Source organism: Sminthopsis crassicaudata, chromosome 3, assembly GCF_048593235.1.
Source record: "Sminthopsis crassicaudata isolate SCR6 chromosome 3, ASM4859323v1, whole genome shotgun sequence".
Lineage (NCBI taxonomy): Eukaryota > Metazoa > Chordata > Mammalia > Dasyuromorphia > Dasyuridae > Sminthopsis > Sminthopsis crassicaudata.
The window spans coordinates 418,497,567-418,519,880 of record NC_133619.1 but is presented as its reverse complement, the minus strand read 5'-3'; the positions used below and the strand labels follow the sequence as shown (position 1 = coordinate 418,519,880).

The following is a 22,314-nucleotide window of genomic DNA, read 5'->3' as shown; positions in this document are numbered from 1 at the left end:
GAGTAACAACATTTTATTAATCACTTATTATATGAAACCTTGGGTTCACATATCTAAAATTTTGAAAATCATTAAATCAATTTAATCTTTCCATGTTTCTCTGCTCTTTCAACTCCATTGTATTTTAATAATTATTTCAACTACTCACATTTGCCCCTCAATTGTATTTTGAAATCTCATCCCTCTACTACTAAATTTTTATTTTATCCATATCCAGGGAAAGGATTATAGTTTTATGTAGTTAATCAAAAGTTAAATTACTTCAAATTTTCAGATTAACAAAACTCAATTTGCAAAACACAACATTTTTTGACTTTGAGAATTTTACTACTCTAAAAGACTTCATTTTCTTCCCAGGTACTTATATGGTACTAAGTATTCTTGGTCTTTTTTTGGAACTATGGACCAAGGCTGCCTAAATAAAGGAAATGTGAATTAAGTAATTATAACATTTAGATAACATGTTTTCGTTCTTTCTTAATAGGGAAGCCCAGGTCCATCAGGTATTACAGGTATTGCTGGAGCACGAGGTCTTGCCGGACCACCAGGTATGCCAGGAGGTCGGGGAGGACCTGGCCCACAAGGACCCAAAGTGAGTGGAAATTCCTGGGTTGCTTAATTGTTTCTTTGTATCTTGAGTATATTTTAGTGTTCCCTTTTTAAAGGTAGATTTACCTTTAATAAACAAAGTATTTGGCTTCAGAATGTCCCTTCATTTTTAACAAGTTACTTTTATTTTTATAATTTAACAAATTTAATTCAATTCTTCTTGAGGTGGGGGTGGAGGAAAATTGACTTACTTCTAGAGCTTTTCTTCCTGTAAAGAAATAAGTCTAGTAAAGGTGAATTTTAAAAGTCTATATATGTATAAGTTTTAGAAATCTTTTTAAAATGCCAATAATCAAGTGATACAGACCTGTTTAAATAGCAGTAAATTCTAGTTGTTAGTTATACAAGAACCACCAGATTACATAGGCCCTCTTGGTCTCCTAATTCATTTGGGTTAGAAATTAGGTTTTCTTTTTCTTTCTGCGGTTAATGAAGGAATAAAAATCAGTTTGTTTATTTCTTTCCACATAGGGTGAAGATGGCAAACCAGGACCCAGTGGTCAAAATGGAGAACGTGGTCCTCAGGGTCCACAAGGTCTGCCTGGTTTAAGTGGAATGCCTGGGGAACCTGGCAGAGATGTAAGTCAGTCCTTTGGCAGGGTTTCCATAGTACAATCAAATTAACCTCAATAAATCTAATTTTCAACAGCAGCCAATTTAGCCTTTGTGAATATACCTATATGTGAATAGACTATTTTCAATAGTCTAGATAAAGCCAAATGACAACATTCTCTTTTTCCTTCCTTCTTTCCTACTTTCCCTCCTTCCTTTCTTCCTTCTCTCTTTTTCTCTTTCTCTTTATTCATTTAAAGATACTTTCTATAGTAAAATTTGATTTGGGTTTCATGATATGAAGTTGTGATAATTATTCAATTAAAATATATTATTAATATTAGAAGGGCATAGGAATGCGATAACTTTCAGGAGGGAGAAGGCCAAAGGGGCTGAAAATGCTTGCATGTCTAATTTCATCTCTTAAACCATGGGTGGGGAATAACTAGCTCAAGGGCCTATAAGGCCCATGAAATCATTTGCTAAGGCAACCCACAGGTGAAGATGAGCTCAAAGCTATTACTAGAATCTCCCATTGCTTGAGTTGTATTAACTTCATAATTTTTTGTGGCTTGTAAATGATGTCATAAATATCCAAATGACTTTTGGCAGAAGCATGGTTCCCTAATCCTGTCTTAAGCTGTGTGTAGTGGCAACTTTATTAATATGTTGATAGTTTCAAGTAATTCTAATTCTCTTGGCTTTTCCTCATTAGGGAAATCCTGGATCAGATGGGCAGCCTGGTCGTGATGGTGCTCCTGGTGGCAAGGTACAATCTACAGAGCCTCTGGTGTCTGATTTCCCACAGAAGTTATCATAACCTTTTCTCTACTTCTTTAATCCTTCTACAACTGTTTCCCATTATTTTTAGTTAACACCTTGCCTATTACTGAAAAATAAACTGAAGTAATTTAATATGAGCATATTCTCTCATTCTTATCTTAATCCCTTTGACTTCATTTCCCACTCTTTTTTTCCTTTGCCCTAATTTCTGAGAAAGAAATTACCCTTCTTGCCATAACCAATGCCTCTATAACTGCACTTGATTCCATCTCTTCGCATCTTTTCACACTTAATCATTCTCTTCTCTCTTTCTAATCATCAGCTTCTCCATGCTGTTTCCTTCCCTACTGACTACAAACATCTCCCAATTTCTCCATTCTTAAAAAAACCTCACTAAAATCACCATGCCCTCCAACTGTCATCCTTTGCTATACTGTTATTATTTGAATAAATAACATTTGGAATGCTGTGATTTTTAAGTCATTAAGTCAGTAAAACAAATATATGAATCTTGCCTAAAATACATCCACATCTATGTATCTACCTAATTTTATTTGATCTCTTTAATGACTTACCCTCCATGTCATGATTCCATTCTGAAGATGGTTCTCAAGATTGTATCTTGACCTTTCTTATCTTCCCACTTTATGCTCTTTTGGTAATCTCACTAGCTTCCATGGTTTATCATTTCCTTGCAAATAATCACTAGACCTATATAATCTAACTTCAGTTTCTCTTTTAAACTGTAGTACCACATCACCAGTATCCTATTTGACATTTCAAAATGGATGTCCTGAGAATTTCTCAAATTCAACTATCAACAGTCAAAAACTGAATTCATTATCTCCCTGTCAAACTTCCCTGAATACTAAACATCTTCATTTCTGTCAAAAGTACTACTCTCCTACTTTCCTAGGTTCATATTTCTGCTATAATCTCCTCTCCCAACTATCAAATCAGGTATTAGGCTCTTTCTACCTTTATAACATCTCTTGCATCCAATCTTTTTTCTCTATTCCTATATCTGTCACTTTAATTTAAGATGTCATTACTATGTCCTCTCCCAACTATCAAATCAGTTATCAGGCTCTTTCTACCTTTATAACATCTCTTGCATCCAATCTTTTTTCTCTATTCCTGTATCTGTCACTTTAATTTAAGATGTCATTACCTCTTACCTAGATTATTGCAATGGTTTTCTACCTATTGTCTTTTGTCCAAGTCTCTCACTACTCCAGTCTACCCTATACAGTCTTAACAAAGTAATTTTCATTAAATATAAATCAGACCAAGACATTCTGCTATTCAACCAATTCCAATGGCTTGCTATTATCTTTAAACTCAAATATAAGTCTCTCTGAATAGCTTTTAAAACCAAACAGAACACAGGGAACACAATCTTCTGTGATTGAAATATTATATCCTGACTTTTGCCTCACAAAACCCCTCCCATTCTTTAAGACATAACTCAAGCTACTATCTAAAGGAATCTTGTTCTGATTTTCCCAACCAATAAAGCCCTCTCCCAAACTATCTTGTATTTAATTATTTGTTATATTTTTATATCCATTCACTTTGTATTTATTGTGTACATATTTGTATGTGTATTTGATATTTCTCCTTATAAGGAAGATTTATTTTGATTAGATATTATTTCATTCTTTGCATTTCTAGTGCTTGCAAAATGTCTGGCATACATTAGATAATCAACAAATGCACATCTACTGAAGAGATAGATGGATGACTAGAAGGTTAATTCAATACAGAATATATTATTTTTTACTCTGCACTTTGTGAATTTGTTCATAGGGTGACCGTGGTGAAGGTGGCCCTCCTGGAGCTCCTGGCTCTCCCGGACATCCTGGTCCTCCTGGTCCCACTGGTCCATCTGGAAAAAGTGGAGATAGAGGAGAATCTGTAAGTTCAAACAGGATCAGTTCTATTTTTGTATGTGTTACTTTCTCTCGTGATATATATCAGTATATGGAAGGAACTCACATTCTGGAATTTTATCACTTATCCAGCAAGTAGAGAAAGACTTATGTCTTTTTAAAACAAAATTTTCACTTTCATAGCAGAGAAATGATTACTTCAAATCAGAATTTCTGATAAAATCCCATGAGGAATTATCAAAATCAAAAACCATCTATTAATGATACTGAGGAATAGAAAATTACGTTTCTAGTAAATTGGAAGCTGGATTAATAATGATATTCTTTTTTTTCCTGCAAGTCTATTTTAATGCACATTCTAATGTAAAGTATGTACTATGGATATTATTATCCTCATTTTATAGATGAAGAAACTGAAATTCAAACAGTTTAAGCAATTTTCTCTTGGTCACACAATTAGTGTCATGTTGGAATACCCGGGAGCCACCTGATAGTGGTTGCTAGAGATCCAACCCATACCTGCAAAATGGATCTTCTCTTGTGAGAGGATGATACAAGGAGACTGAGAGGCCGTTGCTTTGTCTGACCTCTCTTCTCTTCCCTCTCCCTCCAATTTATCTCCTTTCCAGTCTGCAACATCTGTGTCAGCAAAAGTTGCCTTGCACCTCCTTCAGATGTTATAATTCATAGTTGTAGAGGTTCTTGGAGAATTGGCCTGTCCCTTAACAGTGTCAGAGTGAATATTTGAATCCAGATCTTCCTAACCCTGACAGCTAATTAATAAGCAGTTATTTCAAATAGATGTTTGAAACATTTTAAGATATATATCAAAGCTAAAAGTCATGCCATTAGCATTTTTTTCTTTCTGGTCCAGAACTATGAATTTGTATATTTATTGAAAGTGCCCATGGTCCTACAGATAGTATACATCAAAGAGCACTTAACCTGGGGGACTTCCTGACTCAATGATTAATATATATTGATGTTATTTAGCAATTCAAAATGGAACTTTGATTACCAATGTTGAGTACAGTTTGAATTAGAGAAGGTACTCACCTGCTATAAGAATAGTTTGAGATTCTTAATGGTTTTTTTAAACAAATGTGAAAACACCAAAATAAGAGTTTTCCAACTCAGCATTTTAAAAATTATATGAATTAACATTTTCTTTATTCACTTTAGGGTCCTGCTGGTCCTAGTGGTCCTCCTGGTCCTGCTGGTGCTCGAGGTGCTCCAGTAAGTGATATTTTCACATCTAGAAGCAAGAGAAAACTGAAAATTGCTAGCAGAAAGTTACAGTTCAATCCACAAAAAGATTTCCAATGTTCAATAAATTAGAAAAACAATACAAATAATGGCTTGTTCAGTACATTCAACTGATTGCAATTAAACAGGCATTTATGAATGTTGTACTATATGTTAAATACTGAGGATATAAATCCCCAAGTAAAGAAAACTTCCTGCCTTCAAGAAGTTTCCCTTCTAAAGTGTTCCTTGCAAGAGTTGATGTTCATTTTGTCAAATGGTCATTAAAATATTCCAATGAATATATGGCAAATGGGAAAAATGAACCTACAGTGGATATGATGCAGTATATAATTGATTTTTTTCTTTGATAATTCAGAAGGTAGCCCAGGATGTCAGAGCACCTCAGAATTATCATTTAAGCATCAATTATTGTTGTTCTATTACTGTGCAGAAGTGTCATTTGATATAGAATTCTAGGTAATAGAATATCATCAGACAACAGAGCATATTTTAATAATGAAATATATTGATTATTGCAAAAGCAAACATATTATTTCTTTTCACTGTATTTCTACAGGGTACTCAAGGTCCCCGTGGTGACAAAGGTGAACCTGGTGAACGTGGTAATAATGGCATTAAAGGACATCGTGGTTTCCCTGGGACTCCTGGTCCACCAGGTGCCTCTGTAAGTGTTTAAACTTTTTAAAGTCTTCTTTGTTAGCTAAAACAAGGCCACATAGGGTACTAAGTTTGCAATAAATTTTCATATTAAACCCAGAACTTGGTCTCATAATCTTACAATGTGTTAATTCCTTATTCCAATGGAATTGCATGTCTCTGTATTTATTCAGCTATTCTAAAAGCTACCATGTAATTTATTCTCCATTTAACATCACAATTCATCACATGAACAAGTTATCATTGCAGATAAAAGGAAAAATATATTTTATTATTATTTTTATTATTTTTATTTTTTTGCTGAGGCTTAAGTGGCTTGCTTAGGGTCACACAGCTAAGAAGTGTTAAGTGTCTGAAGTCACATTTGAACTCAAGTCCTCCTGACTTCAGGGCTTCTATCCACTGCACCACCTAGCTGCCCTTAAGGAAAAATATTTTACTAATTAAATCAGCTTTTTGGTTGTATCATGTCCAATGAAATGTAATCACTCTTATTTTAAATAGTATAATTACTAGTTTATTTTAAGACATGAGGTTCTAGTATAGAAGTATTACTCTGGACTAGCAAATAACTTTGGGGACATTCATTTTTCTTTTTTTTTTTAAAGTAAAGAATATTATAAGTAAAAAGAAAGTATACATTTTCCAATGAAAAAGTGACTAAATTTTCATGTTCTCCAGATAGATATTAGAGATGCTTTATCTTAGAGTTAGCTTGAGGAAATAGATAAAATAAGAGAGAAAGTATAATGGATTACTGTAAGTTATCATGACCATGAAACTAAATCTCATATTATCAATGATTACTTTTTGAACTTTTAAAAAAATTCTTAACTAATGTTAAAACTATACTACATTTTCAGGGTGCACCTGGTCACCAAGGTGCTATTGGAAGTCCAGGACCTGCAGGCCCCCGAGTAAGTAATACTGAAAGATGACTACATGTTGCAAATTTTATAAGCCTATTTGAAAATGAAAAAAAATATATTCACTTGGTGAGATTTCTATGACATAAATACATTTGAAAATAGGTTTCACATGCTTAATTTTGTCTATTTCCATTTTCTTAACTATTCTATGTGTTTCTCTGGTTTTGATAATTGTTTCCTTTGAATCTTGTTTAGGGCCCTGTTGGACCCCATGGACCTCCTGGAAAAGATGGAGCAAGTGGACATGCAGGTCCCATTGGTCCTCCAGGTCCCCGTGGGAACAGAGGAGAAAGAGGATCAGATGTAAGGAGAGAGAACTAGCATCAGATCCCAAGTGTCTTGTCCATTATTCTTTGTTTAAAATACATCTGCATTAGAATTCAGTTTCTCTGCTTTTCACTAAGCAAAGAAAACAATGTTTTAATTATTCTGAAAATTCTCCCCACCTTAGGTCTCTCTACAAAATATGGTTTTTAATTGTTTTTATTATTTGGGCCTTTTATCCTTTTAAAATAAATAGTACACAAGTTAATCTGAAAGTAGCATTGTTTACTAAACCTGGACAATTTACAAAAAAAAATTAAATGAAAGGAAAATTTAAAACAAATTTTCCTTTCATTTAATTTTTTTTTGTAAATTGTTTGATATTTAAGTGGGTTTTTTTGTTTGTTTTTAAATCTTTTTCTGACCAATGTCTTTTCAGTTATTAATTTGAGGAAAATAATATAAAAGAATGAAGCAAAAACATTCCATTTTATCATAATTTATTTTTTTCATTTGAAGTATATTTATCAGAAATATTAATCTTCTTAATTATGACCATTGTATTTAAAACAATTAAGCAAAAAGGTTATCAAGTCATAACTCTATTAGAGTCATTTAATTTAGAATTGAGAGGCACCTCAGAAAGCATCTAGTCTCATTCTTATATATTTATATACATGGAAACAGAGTCTTAGAATAGTTAAATTAGTTGCCTAAAGTAACATATGTATCCCACAATTTGAGCCCAGTTCTATGAGTTAAAATTTGAAAATAGTTGACTTTCTACTACCATGCCTTTCCAATTTAAGCTATATTTTCTAGGGAATATTACAAACTTTTTCCATATAGCCTTTCCAAGGAAAGAATATTTAATTATTGTCCACATTTTCTTCATTTCTTAGGGCTCTCCTGGTCATCCTGGAAACCCAGGTCCTCCTGGCCCACCTGGTGCCCCTGGTCCCTGTTGTGGTGGTGGTGGTGCTATGCTTGGACCTTCACAAGAAAAAGCTGCCCCATATTATGGAGATGAACCCATAGATTTCAAAATTAATACTGAAGAGATTTTGTCCTCACTCAAATCAATGAATGGACAGATAGAAAACATCATTAGTCCTGATGGATCACGAAAAAATCCTGCACGTAATTGCCGTGACCTGAAATTCTGCCATCCTGAACTTAAGAGTGGTATGTATATTACAATGGAAACTGCTTTCATTGTGAGGGTAAATTTTGCAAATGCAATAAATGGCACACTTCATCCCTTTATGATGTAGCTCATTTTTTCCCTAAGAAATCAGGAAGTGAAACAAAAATATTATAATAGTAGTATTTAAAGGAATTTAGCAGAAATGCATTTGAATTAGCTTGCAATAATGCTCTTCCAAGCTACTTTATGGAAGAAAAACTTATTAGATTATCAGTAATTTCCCCCCAAATTAACATTGCCATGAAAAATACGTGTTCTAATCACCTTGGTCTTCGCACCAAAATTAGACAAAAGAAAGTATGGAGAGTATTAAAACCATGTCAAGGTATCAAGATGTTATTTTTCTGTGAATCTCACACTTTCCTTAGAGACTCATACCAATTTGTGGTAAAAGGGATATCAGAACTTGAAATAAAGTTCAGCTCCCTTTCCAATGCAGGCATTCACTTTATACTTTCCTTGATGGGTGAATTTTCAGCCCTCATAATATTTATTTGAGAAGAAACAAACTATTCTAACTTTGTACTTGATTAATAGAAAAGTAAAAGTTTTCCTCCAGATCCTATAGTATAAAATACCAGTACATGGAACATACAATCAAATACTCTCATATATTTCAGATTCCTTTCTCATGTAGTCAACCTTCAGAATGGATTACTAGATTTAAAAGAAAGTAAATTTTCATCCTAGATGAAATAATGAATTTTCTAAATGAACTTCATAATCCCATGAACTTCTATGTTCTGTATGTTCAGGACAATACTGGGTTGATCCTAATCAAGGCTGCAAAATGGATGCTATCCAAGTGTACTGTAATATGGAAACTGGTGAAACATGTATAAATGCCAGCCCTATGAATATTCCACGGAAGAACTGGTGGACAGAGTCCAAAGCTGAAAAGAAACACATTTGGTTTGGAGAGTCCATGAATGGTGGTTTCCAGGTAGGGAAAGAAATATTTTTATTAGCCTCCAATTATATAAATTTATCTGATTTCCTACTATCCCTCTTCATTTCTCTTCAATTTGACAAATAATTATTATGTGCAAATTTATTTAGCAATTTTAATAATAATAGAAATAGTTAAAATTTATATAGCACTTGCTATGTACCAGACACTGTGCTAAGTGCTTTGCAATTATTCTCTTATTTGATTCAACAACCCTAAGAGGCTTTACAGATGCAAAACTAAGGTTGAGTGATTGGCTCAGGTCACACAGTTAGACAGAATCAGAGACTAAATTTGAAGTCTTTTGAACTCCATTTCTGGCCTTATACCACTTACCTGCTTCTAAGAAAGAAGCTAGTGTCTGGATTTGTGATTTTGCAACATAAGGTGTTCTCAGTGAGTAAACTTCCTCTATCACTGCAATTCCATAGAGTACATGACTTACATCTGGAGTGATACTTGCCTAGGACTACATAACTCTGCTTTGGTTCTCTGTATCAAAAATTAGGCTTAAACGTAGGGTATGAGAGATAGTCTTCTATTTTCCATACCATGCTTCCTCTTAAGTTAATGAAATGAGTATGGAAATGAGTAAATAGTACTGAGGAGCTTTCCTTTAGCTATATGTTTAAAAAAAGCTTAAGAATTATGTTTAAATGAATCATTCATTCTTATGATAGAAACATTAAAATTTTCTGAGAGATATATTTACTTTGAAGACATACATTATAATAAAGTAAAAAACAAATTTATTACTATTTTATATACATTATTTTAATGTGGAAATTTCCTCTACCATCTTACCAGCATGAACAGTTTTACACCATGAATCCTATACTGTGCCCCATAAAATAGATGAAATCAAGAGATAGAAAGATAGACACAGAGAGTGCTAATGTTTTTCATCAGTAACATTTCTTCCACTGAATGATCTGCTAGTAAATATAACATTTATATAATAAATTATAAAATATAATAAATACACATACACATACACAAACACATATACAGATATTCCAATTCAATCTCAAGAACTAGAATTAAAATTTTAAATTCTTGTCTAATTTTCTTTCTTTTTTTCCTACCAAAGTTTAGCTATGGTAATCCGGAGCTTCCTGAAGATATTCTTGAGGTTCAGTTGGCATTCCTCAGACTTCTTTCCAGCCGTGCTTCACAGAACATCACATATCACTGCAAGAACAGCATTGCTTATATGGATCAAGCCAGTGGGAATGTAAAGAAAGCTTTGAGATTGATGGGTTCAAATGAAGGTGAATTCAAGGCTGAAGGAAATAGTAAATTCACATACACAGTGCTGGAAGATGGTTGCAGTGTAAGTGAATAATTTAATATTTCTTTTTTTAGTGTTCAAAATTCTTCCCTAAAAGACTGCTTAATTTATAGGGCATTTTAAGTATACAGAGAAACTCTCCCTTTTCTTGATATCCATGAATACATGATTTGTAATTGGAGGGAAAACAGTTTTCCACATTTAAAATACATCCCATTTAAATATGCAATAAGCAAAGTTATTCTGCCTTTCATCATCATGACAGTAAATTCCACATCTCTGGAAGAAATCAGAGGCATATCCTCTAAAATTAGGTGACTTTAAGTAGGTTCCAGCATGCTATTTGATATGAAAATTTGAATTTCAACAAGGTGAACCTAAGGCTTCTTACATGGTAGACACCAAGTAAACTGGTGAAATATCTTGGGGTCTCTTTCTCCATATATCAACAACTTATAAAACACTATTGATTTTCAGGTCATTAATACAGTTCTTTTCTCTTTACTCCTTTTTTTTTCCACAGAAACACACTGGGGAATGGGGTCAAACAGTCTTTGAATACCGAACACGCAAGGCTATGAGACTTCCCATCATTGATATTGCTCCCTTCGATATTGGTGGTCCTGATCAAGAATTTGGTGTGGACATTGGCCCTGTTTGCTTTTTGTAAAATAAGGAATTTGTTCTCTCTAAAAGCCCAGCAAAAAAATCCACACTCCAACTGTGTTCCTCTTGTTCTAATCTTGTCAACCAGTACAGGTGAACAACTGTATTCCAGTTATTTATTTCCAAAATTTCTGGAAAAAAAAAAAAAGATGATTTGATAGAAAGGGATTCTTTTTGTTTTGCTAGTACACCAAATACAATTCAAATGCTTTTGGCTTTATTTTTTTTACCAATTCCATCTTCAAAATGTCTCAGTGGTGCTATAATAAACTTCAACAGTCTTACAACAATTCTGTGTTCCAGTCTTTGAATGCTGCCCCAATTGCAAGGCACTGAATACCCCAAGCATGAACAATTTAACCTCCTTTCTGAGATGGTAAAAAGAAAAAGCTAGAAAGGACTTCCCTGTTTCAACTACCTCATCTTGGACAGAAACTGGGATGAATTAGCTATCTTATCCAAAACAAATAAATAAGTAAAAACTTTATAAGCTTTTGAGAGATTTCTAAATTCAATTAATTTGTTTCATAAAAATGGTATAGTTCTGTGCCGATGGGTAGTGGACAAAATACAGGCTAGTATAAGGACTGAGTGGCAACCCCTTTTTTAAAGCTACTCATTTTATTAATGAATTTAAATACAATTTTTCAAAGGTGCTTCTATACTTTCTTGTCATTGCTGGTCAAGACCACTAAAACTTGGGAAGGCAAATATGATGGTGCTAATCTATTTTCATTTTTAAAACTGCAGGTCAGGATTATTGTTGACTTGCACTAAAAAGCCTAGATTTTCAACATTTGTCAATGTTTCTTGTTGAAGATTGTTCTTGAGGACTTTCTCCCTTCACTGTGTATAGTTCAAAAATAGCCTAGATGAGGCTATTTTGGTCCCATTCAAACAGTAAGCATGTTGAAGGATAACCATCTTTGTAAGCTTGTATGTGGTTGTTGGTCTTTTCCTCACAGAGACACATAATAAAATCTAATAAAATTTCTCATGGTCAAATTTTTCCCTCTTTTTTGTCCCTTTCCATATCTTTAAGTCACATAAATCTACATAAGCAGAATTCTTCTTAAGAATCCATTATTTGGAAATTTTTAGAATTATGAACCTAGAAAAGTAACTGGGTACAAAGAATCTAACAAGGGGATGGGAGTAAAATTGGAGAAGAGATAATGCCCAGAGGAGACTTCCAGAATTTTAGAATATAATGTACTTCCTGTATCTTAGGAGTAATAATACTCTACATACTCCATCTTAAGTTTCAAGATTTAAAGGACAAAGGAACCTTAGGAATCCCTCATCCAAATTAGTCATTTTACAGCTAAGAAAACTGAGGTTTTTTGAGGTAAAATGGCAAAATGATTTGTCGGGGGCCATGTAGCTAGAAAGTGGCAGATCACAGATTCAAACTCAGATATTCTTGTCAAAATCCAGTACTCTTTCTACTAGGCTTCCTAAGATCTGCATAATAAGACATAACAAAACCACTTACCTTTCCCATATAGAAGAATTTACTCATTCACCTTTCCCTGATATATATGAATCTTAACATAAATTATTTGATGCCATAGAGATATGTCTCTTGCAAGTAAAGTCTTTTTATCTGGAATACTATAAAGAATATATTATCAGATTCCAGAGATTTCCCACTTGTGGGGAATAATGGGATAAAGAAAAATACTGGAAACTAATCTGATTAGAAGATATAATAGGATTAGAAAACATTTTTGAATAATTGACGGTTACTGTGTCTATTTAGGCATATTTCCAAGTCTCTCTGTTAAAAGTAATGTTAAATAAAAATACATTACCAGTTTTTTGGGAGCTGAACTCTCGAATAGGCAGTACCTCCACAACAATATAGTATCATTTTGCTTTCCAACATTTGTTTCCACTCCTTTACTAGGAGTATCTGGTGGATCTTTTGGAACAATGATTCAGCCATGTCAAGTTTATCCGTGTACCCTAACCATTGTATCATAAACTCACAGAGGTAGATTTGAGAGGGACTTAGCATAGCATGGTATGGCATGTTAGGTCCTCTGAAAGGACTGAGTTTGAAATTGGCTCTTTTTATGGCTACAAGCTGGAGTTTTGCTCTTGATGGGGGCTGTGTTTCAGCTTAAGCTGGAATTTGAATAGAATTGAATGGGTGTTTCTAGGTTTGATCCTTAATTCAATGGCAAGCTTAACCAGTAGTGAGTAATATCAATGGGGGTGGTGCCCATCTCTCAGGATCTTTTACAGAGGCCAGGATTCAAGGAGAATCTGTCCTTCAAGGAGTTTTAGAGTTTCTGGGCTCCCCTCATGGTAGTCAGGTTTTGAATCCAGATTTTCTTACAACATCCACTACTATTACCACAAAATCATGTCATCTATACAATAATATGAAAACAGATTCTCTACAGGAAAAAATTATCAAGTATGGTTTTTCATTGTTTGATTCTGATGGCGTTGCCAAATAAAAGTGCATTAATTCATTTTTTTTATAATGAAACTCAAACAACAGTGACTCTTTAAATGTTGTATTCTTTGCAGATTTTATTTAGTACCCAAGATTGTATTTATTCCCAGGGCACATATATAGAGTGGTGTATGATAGAGCATCAGTCCTGGAGTCAGGAAGACCTAAGTTCAAATGTGACCTCAGACATTTAGCACTTCCTAGCTGTGTGACATTGGGCAAGTCACTTAATTCCAATTGCCTTGTCCAAAACAAAACAAACCAAAAAATAAAAAATAAAAAACTAGAATTCTATTCCCTTCTTATCAACATCACCTACAGAAGCAAAATAATTCACTACTTCTACTCAGTGAGGCAAAATGGCAGTATGCTTCCTTAATTATCCATATCATTCAAAGGACATTCAGAATAGAAGCATTTGCTTTGAATTTTATTATCATTGATCTATTAATGAAGCAGTGATGTACTAGCCATTCTGACATTGACAGTGATGGAACTCAATCCCTACAGATGATATAGAAAAGAAACTAAAAATCTAAATTGCTATTTCTTTAAGACATCTAAGAGAGTGATTTTCCCTCAGGACCTTCAGTTTCTCATTTTTACTTCCTCCTCAACCTCCTGAAATTTAGATTTCTCTTCCACCATTCTACTTATACAGCTTTATAAACTGATGACTATGTCCAATGACCTCTTTATGGCATTTTCATTCAGGAGTACTCCTTCCTCTTTCTTAATATCCTTTCATATGTTAATTTCTGTAACATTTTTCTTAAAGGTTTTCACCTAACCTTTCTGTTATTTTTCTGTTTATGCTGGATTCTCATCTTTCTTCCACCCCTTAAAAGAGGGTATTTCTAAGTCCCCATTTTCAGATCTATTCCCTCTGTTTTCTCCATTTATACACTTAAGTCATTACCTCTAAGCAAATAACTACTATTTATTATATTATTATTATTATTATTATTATTATTATTGTTATTATTATTATTATTCCTACTACCTCTCCAACCTTTTCCAAAACTCTGGTCCCATATTCCCAGTGGCCTATTGAAAATTCCAGTGACATATTCTGTTGACAACTTAAACTCAGTAAATCCAAAATAAAATACTGTCCCTGATTTAAAAAAAAAAACCAAATTATTTACTTTTATTACTTATTTACTTATCTTTGATATTAGCTCTTAGAATCCCATATCACTATTGCCATAACTCTAGATCCTCTAAAAACATACCTCTATTTTGTCCACTCTTACATTGAAAAGAACCCCTAACGCACACAGCTACAATTTACCTACACCCTTTCCTGCATACAAACAGATTTCCTTTACAAAGAAACAATAGTTTTCTTAGGATTAACCTTCTTTTAAAAAAGAGTTGGGGAAGATAATTAAAGCATACTGCTCACTTATTGCTTTGTTTGATGAATTTTCCTTTTAAAAAGAAAATATGTAAGATATCCAAAACATTCTGCCAACATTAAAACCCTTCCAAGGTTGTGATCTTAATCTTATCTAAATAATAAAGCTCTTATGGGACCAATGTCCTATATTCACATTTCCCCACATTTATGTGATCCCTTTAGCAAAAATAGGCATTCATCTTTTCCTCTCTTGTTCTAAATCTGTCATCATATTCTTCTTTATTTTGCATTCATTTCTCCAAAAGACGCTAGGATACATAATCTCTATTACCACATCCCTAGCAATCAAGACCTGGGAATGGAAGGGGGAGAGAGGAAAAGCCTTCACACCCTTCCTCCTTTCTACCATTTCCTGTCTCCTTAAACCTTCTTCCCCTCAACAATATGCTACTTCTTTCTGTTGATTTCACAGAACACTTCATCTCCTATCTCCTTGTCTTTTCAGTGATTTTCTCTCATGGCTAAAATATTCTCCCAACTCCCTTGACTGCCTTTAAGACTCAAGTTAAATCCCAGTTGTACAAGAGACTTTTCTTGATTTTTCCCCCTTCAAACATCAGCTAGTGCTTTCCCTCAGATATTCATCTATTCTATATAAAACTTATGTAGGCATAGTTGTTTGCATTCATCTTCGAACTCCTTTATGGCAAGTGAATGGGAACAGGTGAAGCTATTTCAAAAATCTATGAGATAGATTAGATTAGACCCGAGGCCCGCAGGGAAGGAAGGTCAGGCCCTAGGCCTAAATCAGAGATAGCCTGAAGTATACAAGTTCTTCTTTAAGGCTCTTCAACAATAGTTCTTTGTATTAGATAATGAAACAATAACCACAACAATAATATTCACACACTGCTTTAAGATTTATGAAGTACTTTATATGTATTATCTAATTTGATTCCCACAACCTTTGAGATAGTGCTATTATCTTCATTTTTCAGAAAAGGAGACTCCGTGAGAGATTAAATGAATTCTCCAGAATCACAAAACAATTAAGTGTCTAAGAAAACTCAGGTCATCCTGACCTTAAGCCCATTATTACATCCATTGAACCACCTGGTTCCTAGTTCCACCCTGGCAACAAGGGATATGCATGAAGTTTCTACACAGAGAGGACTTTCGAGAGCAGATGATGTGAATTAAACCTTGTCACACATATTTCTTACATCTGTTTTTCACTATGATTATGGTCTAAATTTAAGACTATTCCTTCCATGACTGTTGTGTATAATTGTGGGAAGAAGCAAACAAGTTCTTAGGGGAAAGTTTTATATTAACTGTCTTTTATCATGTTATCTGAGAATAACTCAGTCTACCAACTCAAACAGAAGTTAGCTTCTTCTTTTTTATCTTCCTCTCCTCCTCTTTATCTTGCTTTCCCTCTTCCTCTCCCTCTCCCTCTACCCCTTTCTTTTTTTTTTTTTCCCTTCCCTTTTCTGACTTCCCCCTCCCTTTCCTCCTGGTTTTCATTAAATAGCCAATAATTGATATATCCTAAGCCTCAAAGGCTCATTGTTTAGGTTTTAATGGCTTAGAATAACTAGAAATGGCTATTGTTTTCTGTTCTGGCAGAAATTCTGGTTTCTGTAAGGTCTTCCCCTCACAGACTGATATCTTTGGAATGGCAAATTGAGCCATCTTTCTTCACAATTGTAACCTAGCCTTTAGTCATTAAATGAATTTAGTCTTAGATAAATTGAAACCTGGGAAAGACCTTAATTTAGAAAGACCAAGAAGGCCCAGGCCATTCTAAGCCATCAGCAGTAATCTTCACCTTTTTTCTTGCCATTGGACTCTAATGACTCTGGAGACATTGCCTAGCCCTGCCTCACTTACATCCAATTTACATGCAAGTCAAGACATCATACTCATGATATCATTGATCCTCTTTGAGAATGAATAATAAAAACAACAATGTTATATTTCTACATTTCCATTCTTGATATACTTCCTCTCCTTCATTCTCTGATGCACAAAATCTGGCTTCCTAGCTGTGTTTCAAAAAATGATCTCTGTCTCCAAACTCCTTATCTTTAACAGATTGTATCTCTCCACCCTCTCATGCCCAGAATGCTCCTCCTTCTTACCTATTTCTCTTGGCTTCTCTGGCTTCCTTTGAGAGTCTTTCCAAATCCCACCTTGTATAAGGGTCTTTCTTGTCTGTACACCCCTCATACACACTTCTGTTAACGGCAAGAATTATATAAATATCTTGCATAAGCATAAATGCTTTTGTGGGGTCTCTCCCATGTGGCTTGTCTTCCCCTTAATGTCAAGGGAAATGCTTTATCTTTCTTTTATACTAAGTATTTAGCAAAGTGTCTGGCACATAGTGCATGCTTAATAAATGCTTATTCATTGATTGGTAGACATGTATTAAAGTATATTTTACTTCGTTCATTAATTATCTGCTCTTGAAACTAAGATTTTTTGGATACTAAATGTAAAGAAACAGGTGGCTTTAAAACCTAATTACCAAGAATTGGTTAAAATAGAAAGTTAGCAAATGATCTACTTCCACTACTGTAAATAAAAATAAACATCCTGCTTCAAGTGTCAGTCTTGTGACATCCTATGGTTTCTGCCTCTCATCCTGGTCTCCTATCTGTCCCCTTCCAACTGAAGACAACTTTGTACCATTTGCCTGAGGCATTCTTGAGGTGTCTGCCCAAGGTGCAAAAATTGCAAAGTAGAGTTCTCTTTATAAGGTACTAAACAGAGAGTCATTAAATTAAAGTTGACCCAAGACAAGTCTTAATTATAGCTTTCTACGTGGCAGCTGGACATGACTAATACATTTGGAAGAACTGTTGAACTTGGGAAAATGTGAAAATGACTGGAAAGTAAAAAATCAAGGGTAGCCAAGTAAATTTGGAAATCATTATTATACAGATGGTAGATGAAATCATTTGGCTCTCTTAGTTGTTAGTGAAATCATTAAGAAACCTGGGAAGGAATAATAGAATAACACCTCCAAAGAAAAGAGAAAAAGGAGTTTTGAAATAAATACGTACACACACAAAACACACTACACACACACACATATACATACACTGGGACTCTGTAATATTTCAGAATGAAAGGGGTGTTTCATTGTATTTAGGGGTACAAAGCTTTCCTTAGGCCTATAAGATTAGTACTTTGAGGAGAAAAGAGAGGTTAAACTGAAAAAAGAAGTCTTTAGTGCTTTTAGTTAGCCTGCTTTGAATCTTGCTATCCAGTATTGACTTTAAACTCACTCATTCTCATGTTCTTATTCTTAGAAAAGGTTTTTTATATGACAGTATCAAAGTAAAGAATATGTTATACATGGGGTGGCAGAAAAAAATAACTAATCATCTCCATTGAGAATCTTGGTCTTTAGCCTGCCTATCATTTGGAACTTGATGCTTTAAGACAAAAAAATGTAGAACTCTGGACACAGATGTGTTTAATTTAAGTAGCATATATCATATTAAACTGGCTAATAATTGTGATCACTCTGATGTGTCTGGATTTCATTATAAGAGCTATCTCATATCAGTTCTCAGTGAAATTTATCCCTAGGGAAATTTTTCACTCTTCTATGACTGCACTACCCTCTTTCAATTTGAAGAGAATGGTTTTAATTCAAATATTTGTTTTGATTATATACATTCGAATGCTTAAAATATCAGTAACACTTAACCAAAAGAGTCTATTTGCAGATATACAATTTGTGGTTTGCTATTTCACTAAATACTGTAAACACCTTTAATGGGACAATGAATGCTTTATCCAAATGTAGATGGTAACATTATAAATCAAATTGGCTTGAAATATATGACTAAGATTCTACCATAATAAAACCAAAGTAGAAACTCAAGGCCAGATTCTTATTCAGATTTAGCATGGTACTAATCTTTCTTACATCTTTTTGTCTATTCCAGGTTAGTTATAGGACAGGAAAAAAGTAGAATCTTAATGGTGTGATTTAGCTTCTTTCTGACTAGGGTAGAGAATATTATCAGATAATTCTATTACCAGATAATTCCCAAACTATCTAAGAAGGAACTCTTTGGCAAACCCTATTGTCCAAATCCCAACCTCTGGGCATCTTCAAACAACCTTTTGAGGTATTGATTAGCATGTCTTTAGGCATATCTGAGACTATGTATTCCATGTCTGGCTCCTGACCCCTTCCTCTTGAGTTCATGCCTTTATACCTGGGAAACCCCCAACACTATTGTTTCCATATAAAAGATTTGCTTATTATAAAGATGTTTGTTAAGCTCTCTTCTGGACTAAGCCCACTATGAAGTGCTTTCTTCCTCATAGTATCTTCCCACTAATGGCACCTTTCTCCTTACTATGTTAATTCTCCTTAGCTTATCTGCTCTTCCCACTCTATTTCATATTTACCATTCCTAGTATCTACTGTATCCCTTCATTTTGTCTGTTACCCTTTCTCCTAAATAAATCTATCTTTTGCCAACAAGAATGGCCATTGAAAATTTATTTCGAACCAGTTATTGCTATCCCAACTATATCACTTAGGTAAGCTCTAGAAATTCCCTTTTTCAAGTCAAAGGTTTCACTCCATTCTGAGCCTTATGACCACATAGAAGATTTTACTGTTTGAGTAAAGAGATATTCTGTTGGAGAAGGGGCAGTCAGGCGAAAGAACTTGATAGAGAATGTTGGCTCAGTGCAATAGCATTTCATTTAAATATTCCCTATCATTTATTACAAGACACATGGAACTACATCATAGTTTGATGTAGTCTATTATATTTGACTCTGTTTCCTCACCATCCACTTGCTGCTCACTTGCAATAGGGCCTCTATTCATACCAGTTTACCAAAAGAGCTAGGTCTAAGGTTGCCAATAATTTTAGTTGTTAAATCTGGGTCTTTCTGAATTCTGCTTTTGATACTACTGACTTCTTAACTACTTTCCAAAGTCTTTGTTTCTTTGATACTACTCTTTCATGAGTTTCCTTTTGTCTGTCTGATACTTACTTCTCAGCATCCTTTTCTGAATCATTATCCTTCTTTCTTTTGTCCCTTTATCAAGGCATGCTTCAGACTTTATCTGGCATAACTTCTCTTTTTTATTCATACTCTCTCCCTTAGTGATTTCATTTAAGTTCCATCTTTATGCATATGCCTGTCAAATCTCTATATTTTGTCCTAATCTCACCCAAACTATTGTTCTGCATCATTATCCTGATAAATATCTGTCACACCCAGAATGAGATGTCTATTTTGTTTTAATTTTATTTTACTCTAACCTTAAGAAATCAATCAAGCATTTTCATCATGTAATAAAATGGATAATAATTAATTGTACCTGAAACTGCAAATCTATTATGTACAAATTGCTATTCCTTTTAAACATATAATAGTTATAATATTATTTTTTTCTTTTTCTTCCCTTTCAATACTAGAGAAGACCAGACACAAAAATTATGTATATATGTGTGAATAAACCATTCCCATGCATCCATAATTCTATTTATCAATTCTTTCTCTGGTTGCAGGTAATAACTTAATTTATGTGTTCTTTGTATTAATTTGAATTTTTATGATAGTTAATTTGAATATTTATGATAGTCAAAATCTTGTCTTAGTTACTCAAAGTTGCTCTTAAAACAATTTTATTATTACTGTATACAATGTTCTCTCGGTTTTGCTTAATTCATTCTTCATTATTTCATGTGTGTCTATCCATTTATTTCTAAGTTCATTGAATTTATCATTTTTATAGCACAGGAATATTTTATGACAATCAAATACCACATTGTTCTGACATTCCCTAATTGATAGGCATCCCTACCTTTGCTACCACGAAGAAAGCTGCTATAAATACTTTAAAGCATATAGGATCCTTTCCTTTTTCCTTAACCATCATAGGAAACAATACTAGTAGGGTTATTGCTGAGTCAAAGAATATAGATAGTTTAATAACTTTCTGGGTAAAATTCCAGATTGCTATCCAAAATAGTTTAATGTCATCTTTGGACCTTCCTTCTCTGTTTTATACAAATAAGTTGCCCAGTCTCGTCCATACACATTCCATTTTCTACATTGAAGGCATGAATCCTTAGCTGTTGTCTGAAAAAGATCTGAGGATTATAATTAACTGAAAAGTCAGTACAATATAACAGGAAAAAAGTTAATGGGCTATATTAAAAGAAGCATATCTTCCAAGAATAGGAGGTAAGAGTTTCACTATAATCCTTCTTCTGTCTTTATCATAGTCATCTGAAGTACAGTATTCAATTATAGGCACCATAGTTTAAGAAGGACATTATTTAGTAAGCTAAAAAGTTTCCAGAGAAAGCTAATTAGGGTGGTGTAAGGGACTTGAGTCCATACATCTTATAAGGATAAATTGAATGAACTAATTATGTTTAGGTTATAGAAATAGAAATAGAAATTCAGAATGGGCATGATTGGCATTTTCAAGTCCATGAAAACAGTCATATGGAGAAGAAAATAAACTTGTTCTTTCTGGGTTCAGAAGGCAAAACCAGCAACAATAGGTGAAAAATGCAACAAAAAAAAGGCCAATTAGAGCTTGATATCAGGGCAAAGAGACCCATTTTGTTCAGCTACCATTCATAAGGTATAGAACTAAAATATTACTTTTTTTTAAAAAACACCCTAATTGAGTCTCCATTGCTTCTAGCACAAAGTTAAAAGACCTTAGTCTGGCACCCTTAGAATTTATATAGTCCCTTCATTTTATAGATAAAGAAATTGAGGTCCAGAGAGATTATGGCTTACTCATAGGTACAACAGACATTGTTTTCTCCATTTGAAAAATTGCTTCTTTACCTTCATAGGCCTTTCCTTGATAATTCACTCCCTACTCTTTTCTTTTTTTTTTTTTTTTTCTTTCTTTTTCTGAGGCTGGGGTTAAGTGACTTGCCCAGGGTCACACAGCTACTCTTTTCAACAATGAAATGATTCAGGCCAGTTCCAAAGATCTTATGGTGAAGAGAGCCATCTACACCTAAAGAGAGGACTGTGAGAACTGAGTGTGGATCACTCTTTTTGTTGTTGTTTGCCTGCATTTTATTTTCTTTCTCATTTTTTTCCTTTTTGATCTGATTTTTTTTTCCCTCCTGAGGCTGGGGTTAAGTGACTTGCCCAGGGTCACACAGCTAGGAAGTGTTAAGTGTCTGAGACCAGATTTGAACTCAGGTCCTCCTGAATTCAAGGCTGGTGCTCTATCCACTGTGCCACCTAGCTGCCCTAATCTGATTTTTCTTGTGCAGCAAGATAATTGTATAAATATGTATGCAAATATTTGATTTAACATATCTTTTTATGATGTTTAGCATATAGTGGATTACTTGCCATCTGGGGGAGAGGGTAAGAGGAGAAATTGGA

General features: G+C 34.0%; 1 protein-coding gene across 1 annotated transcript in view; it reads left to right on the top strand.

The window, feature by feature from the left end:
* Positions 1-12,073, top strand: part of COL3A1 (collagen type III alpha 1 chain) — a 62,099-nt gene extending 50,026 nt beyond the window's left edge. The window contains exons 40-51 of the mRNA XM_074302890.1: positions 485-592; positions 1,081-1,188; positions 1,877-1,930; positions 3,754-3,861; positions 5,019-5,072; positions 5,662-5,769; positions 6,626-6,679; positions 6,887-6,994; positions 7,858-8,140; positions 8,918-9,105; positions 10,202-10,444; positions 10,926-12,073. Coding sequence (XP_074158991.1) covers positions 485-592; positions 1,081-1,188; positions 1,877-1,930; positions 3,754-3,861; positions 5,019-5,072; positions 5,662-5,769; positions 6,626-6,679; positions 6,887-6,994; positions 7,858-8,140; positions 8,918-9,105; positions 10,202-10,444; positions 10,926-11,072 — 1,563 coding nt within the window. The 3' untranslated portion in view covers positions 11,073-12,073. The remainder of the gene's footprint in view (positions 1-484; positions 593-1,080; positions 1,189-1,876; positions 1,931-3,753; positions 3,862-5,018; positions 5,073-5,661; positions 5,770-6,625; positions 6,680-6,886; positions 6,995-7,857; positions 8,141-8,917; positions 9,106-10,201; positions 10,445-10,925) is intronic.
* The last annotated feature ends 10,241 nt before the right edge of the window (positions 12,074-22,314 follow it).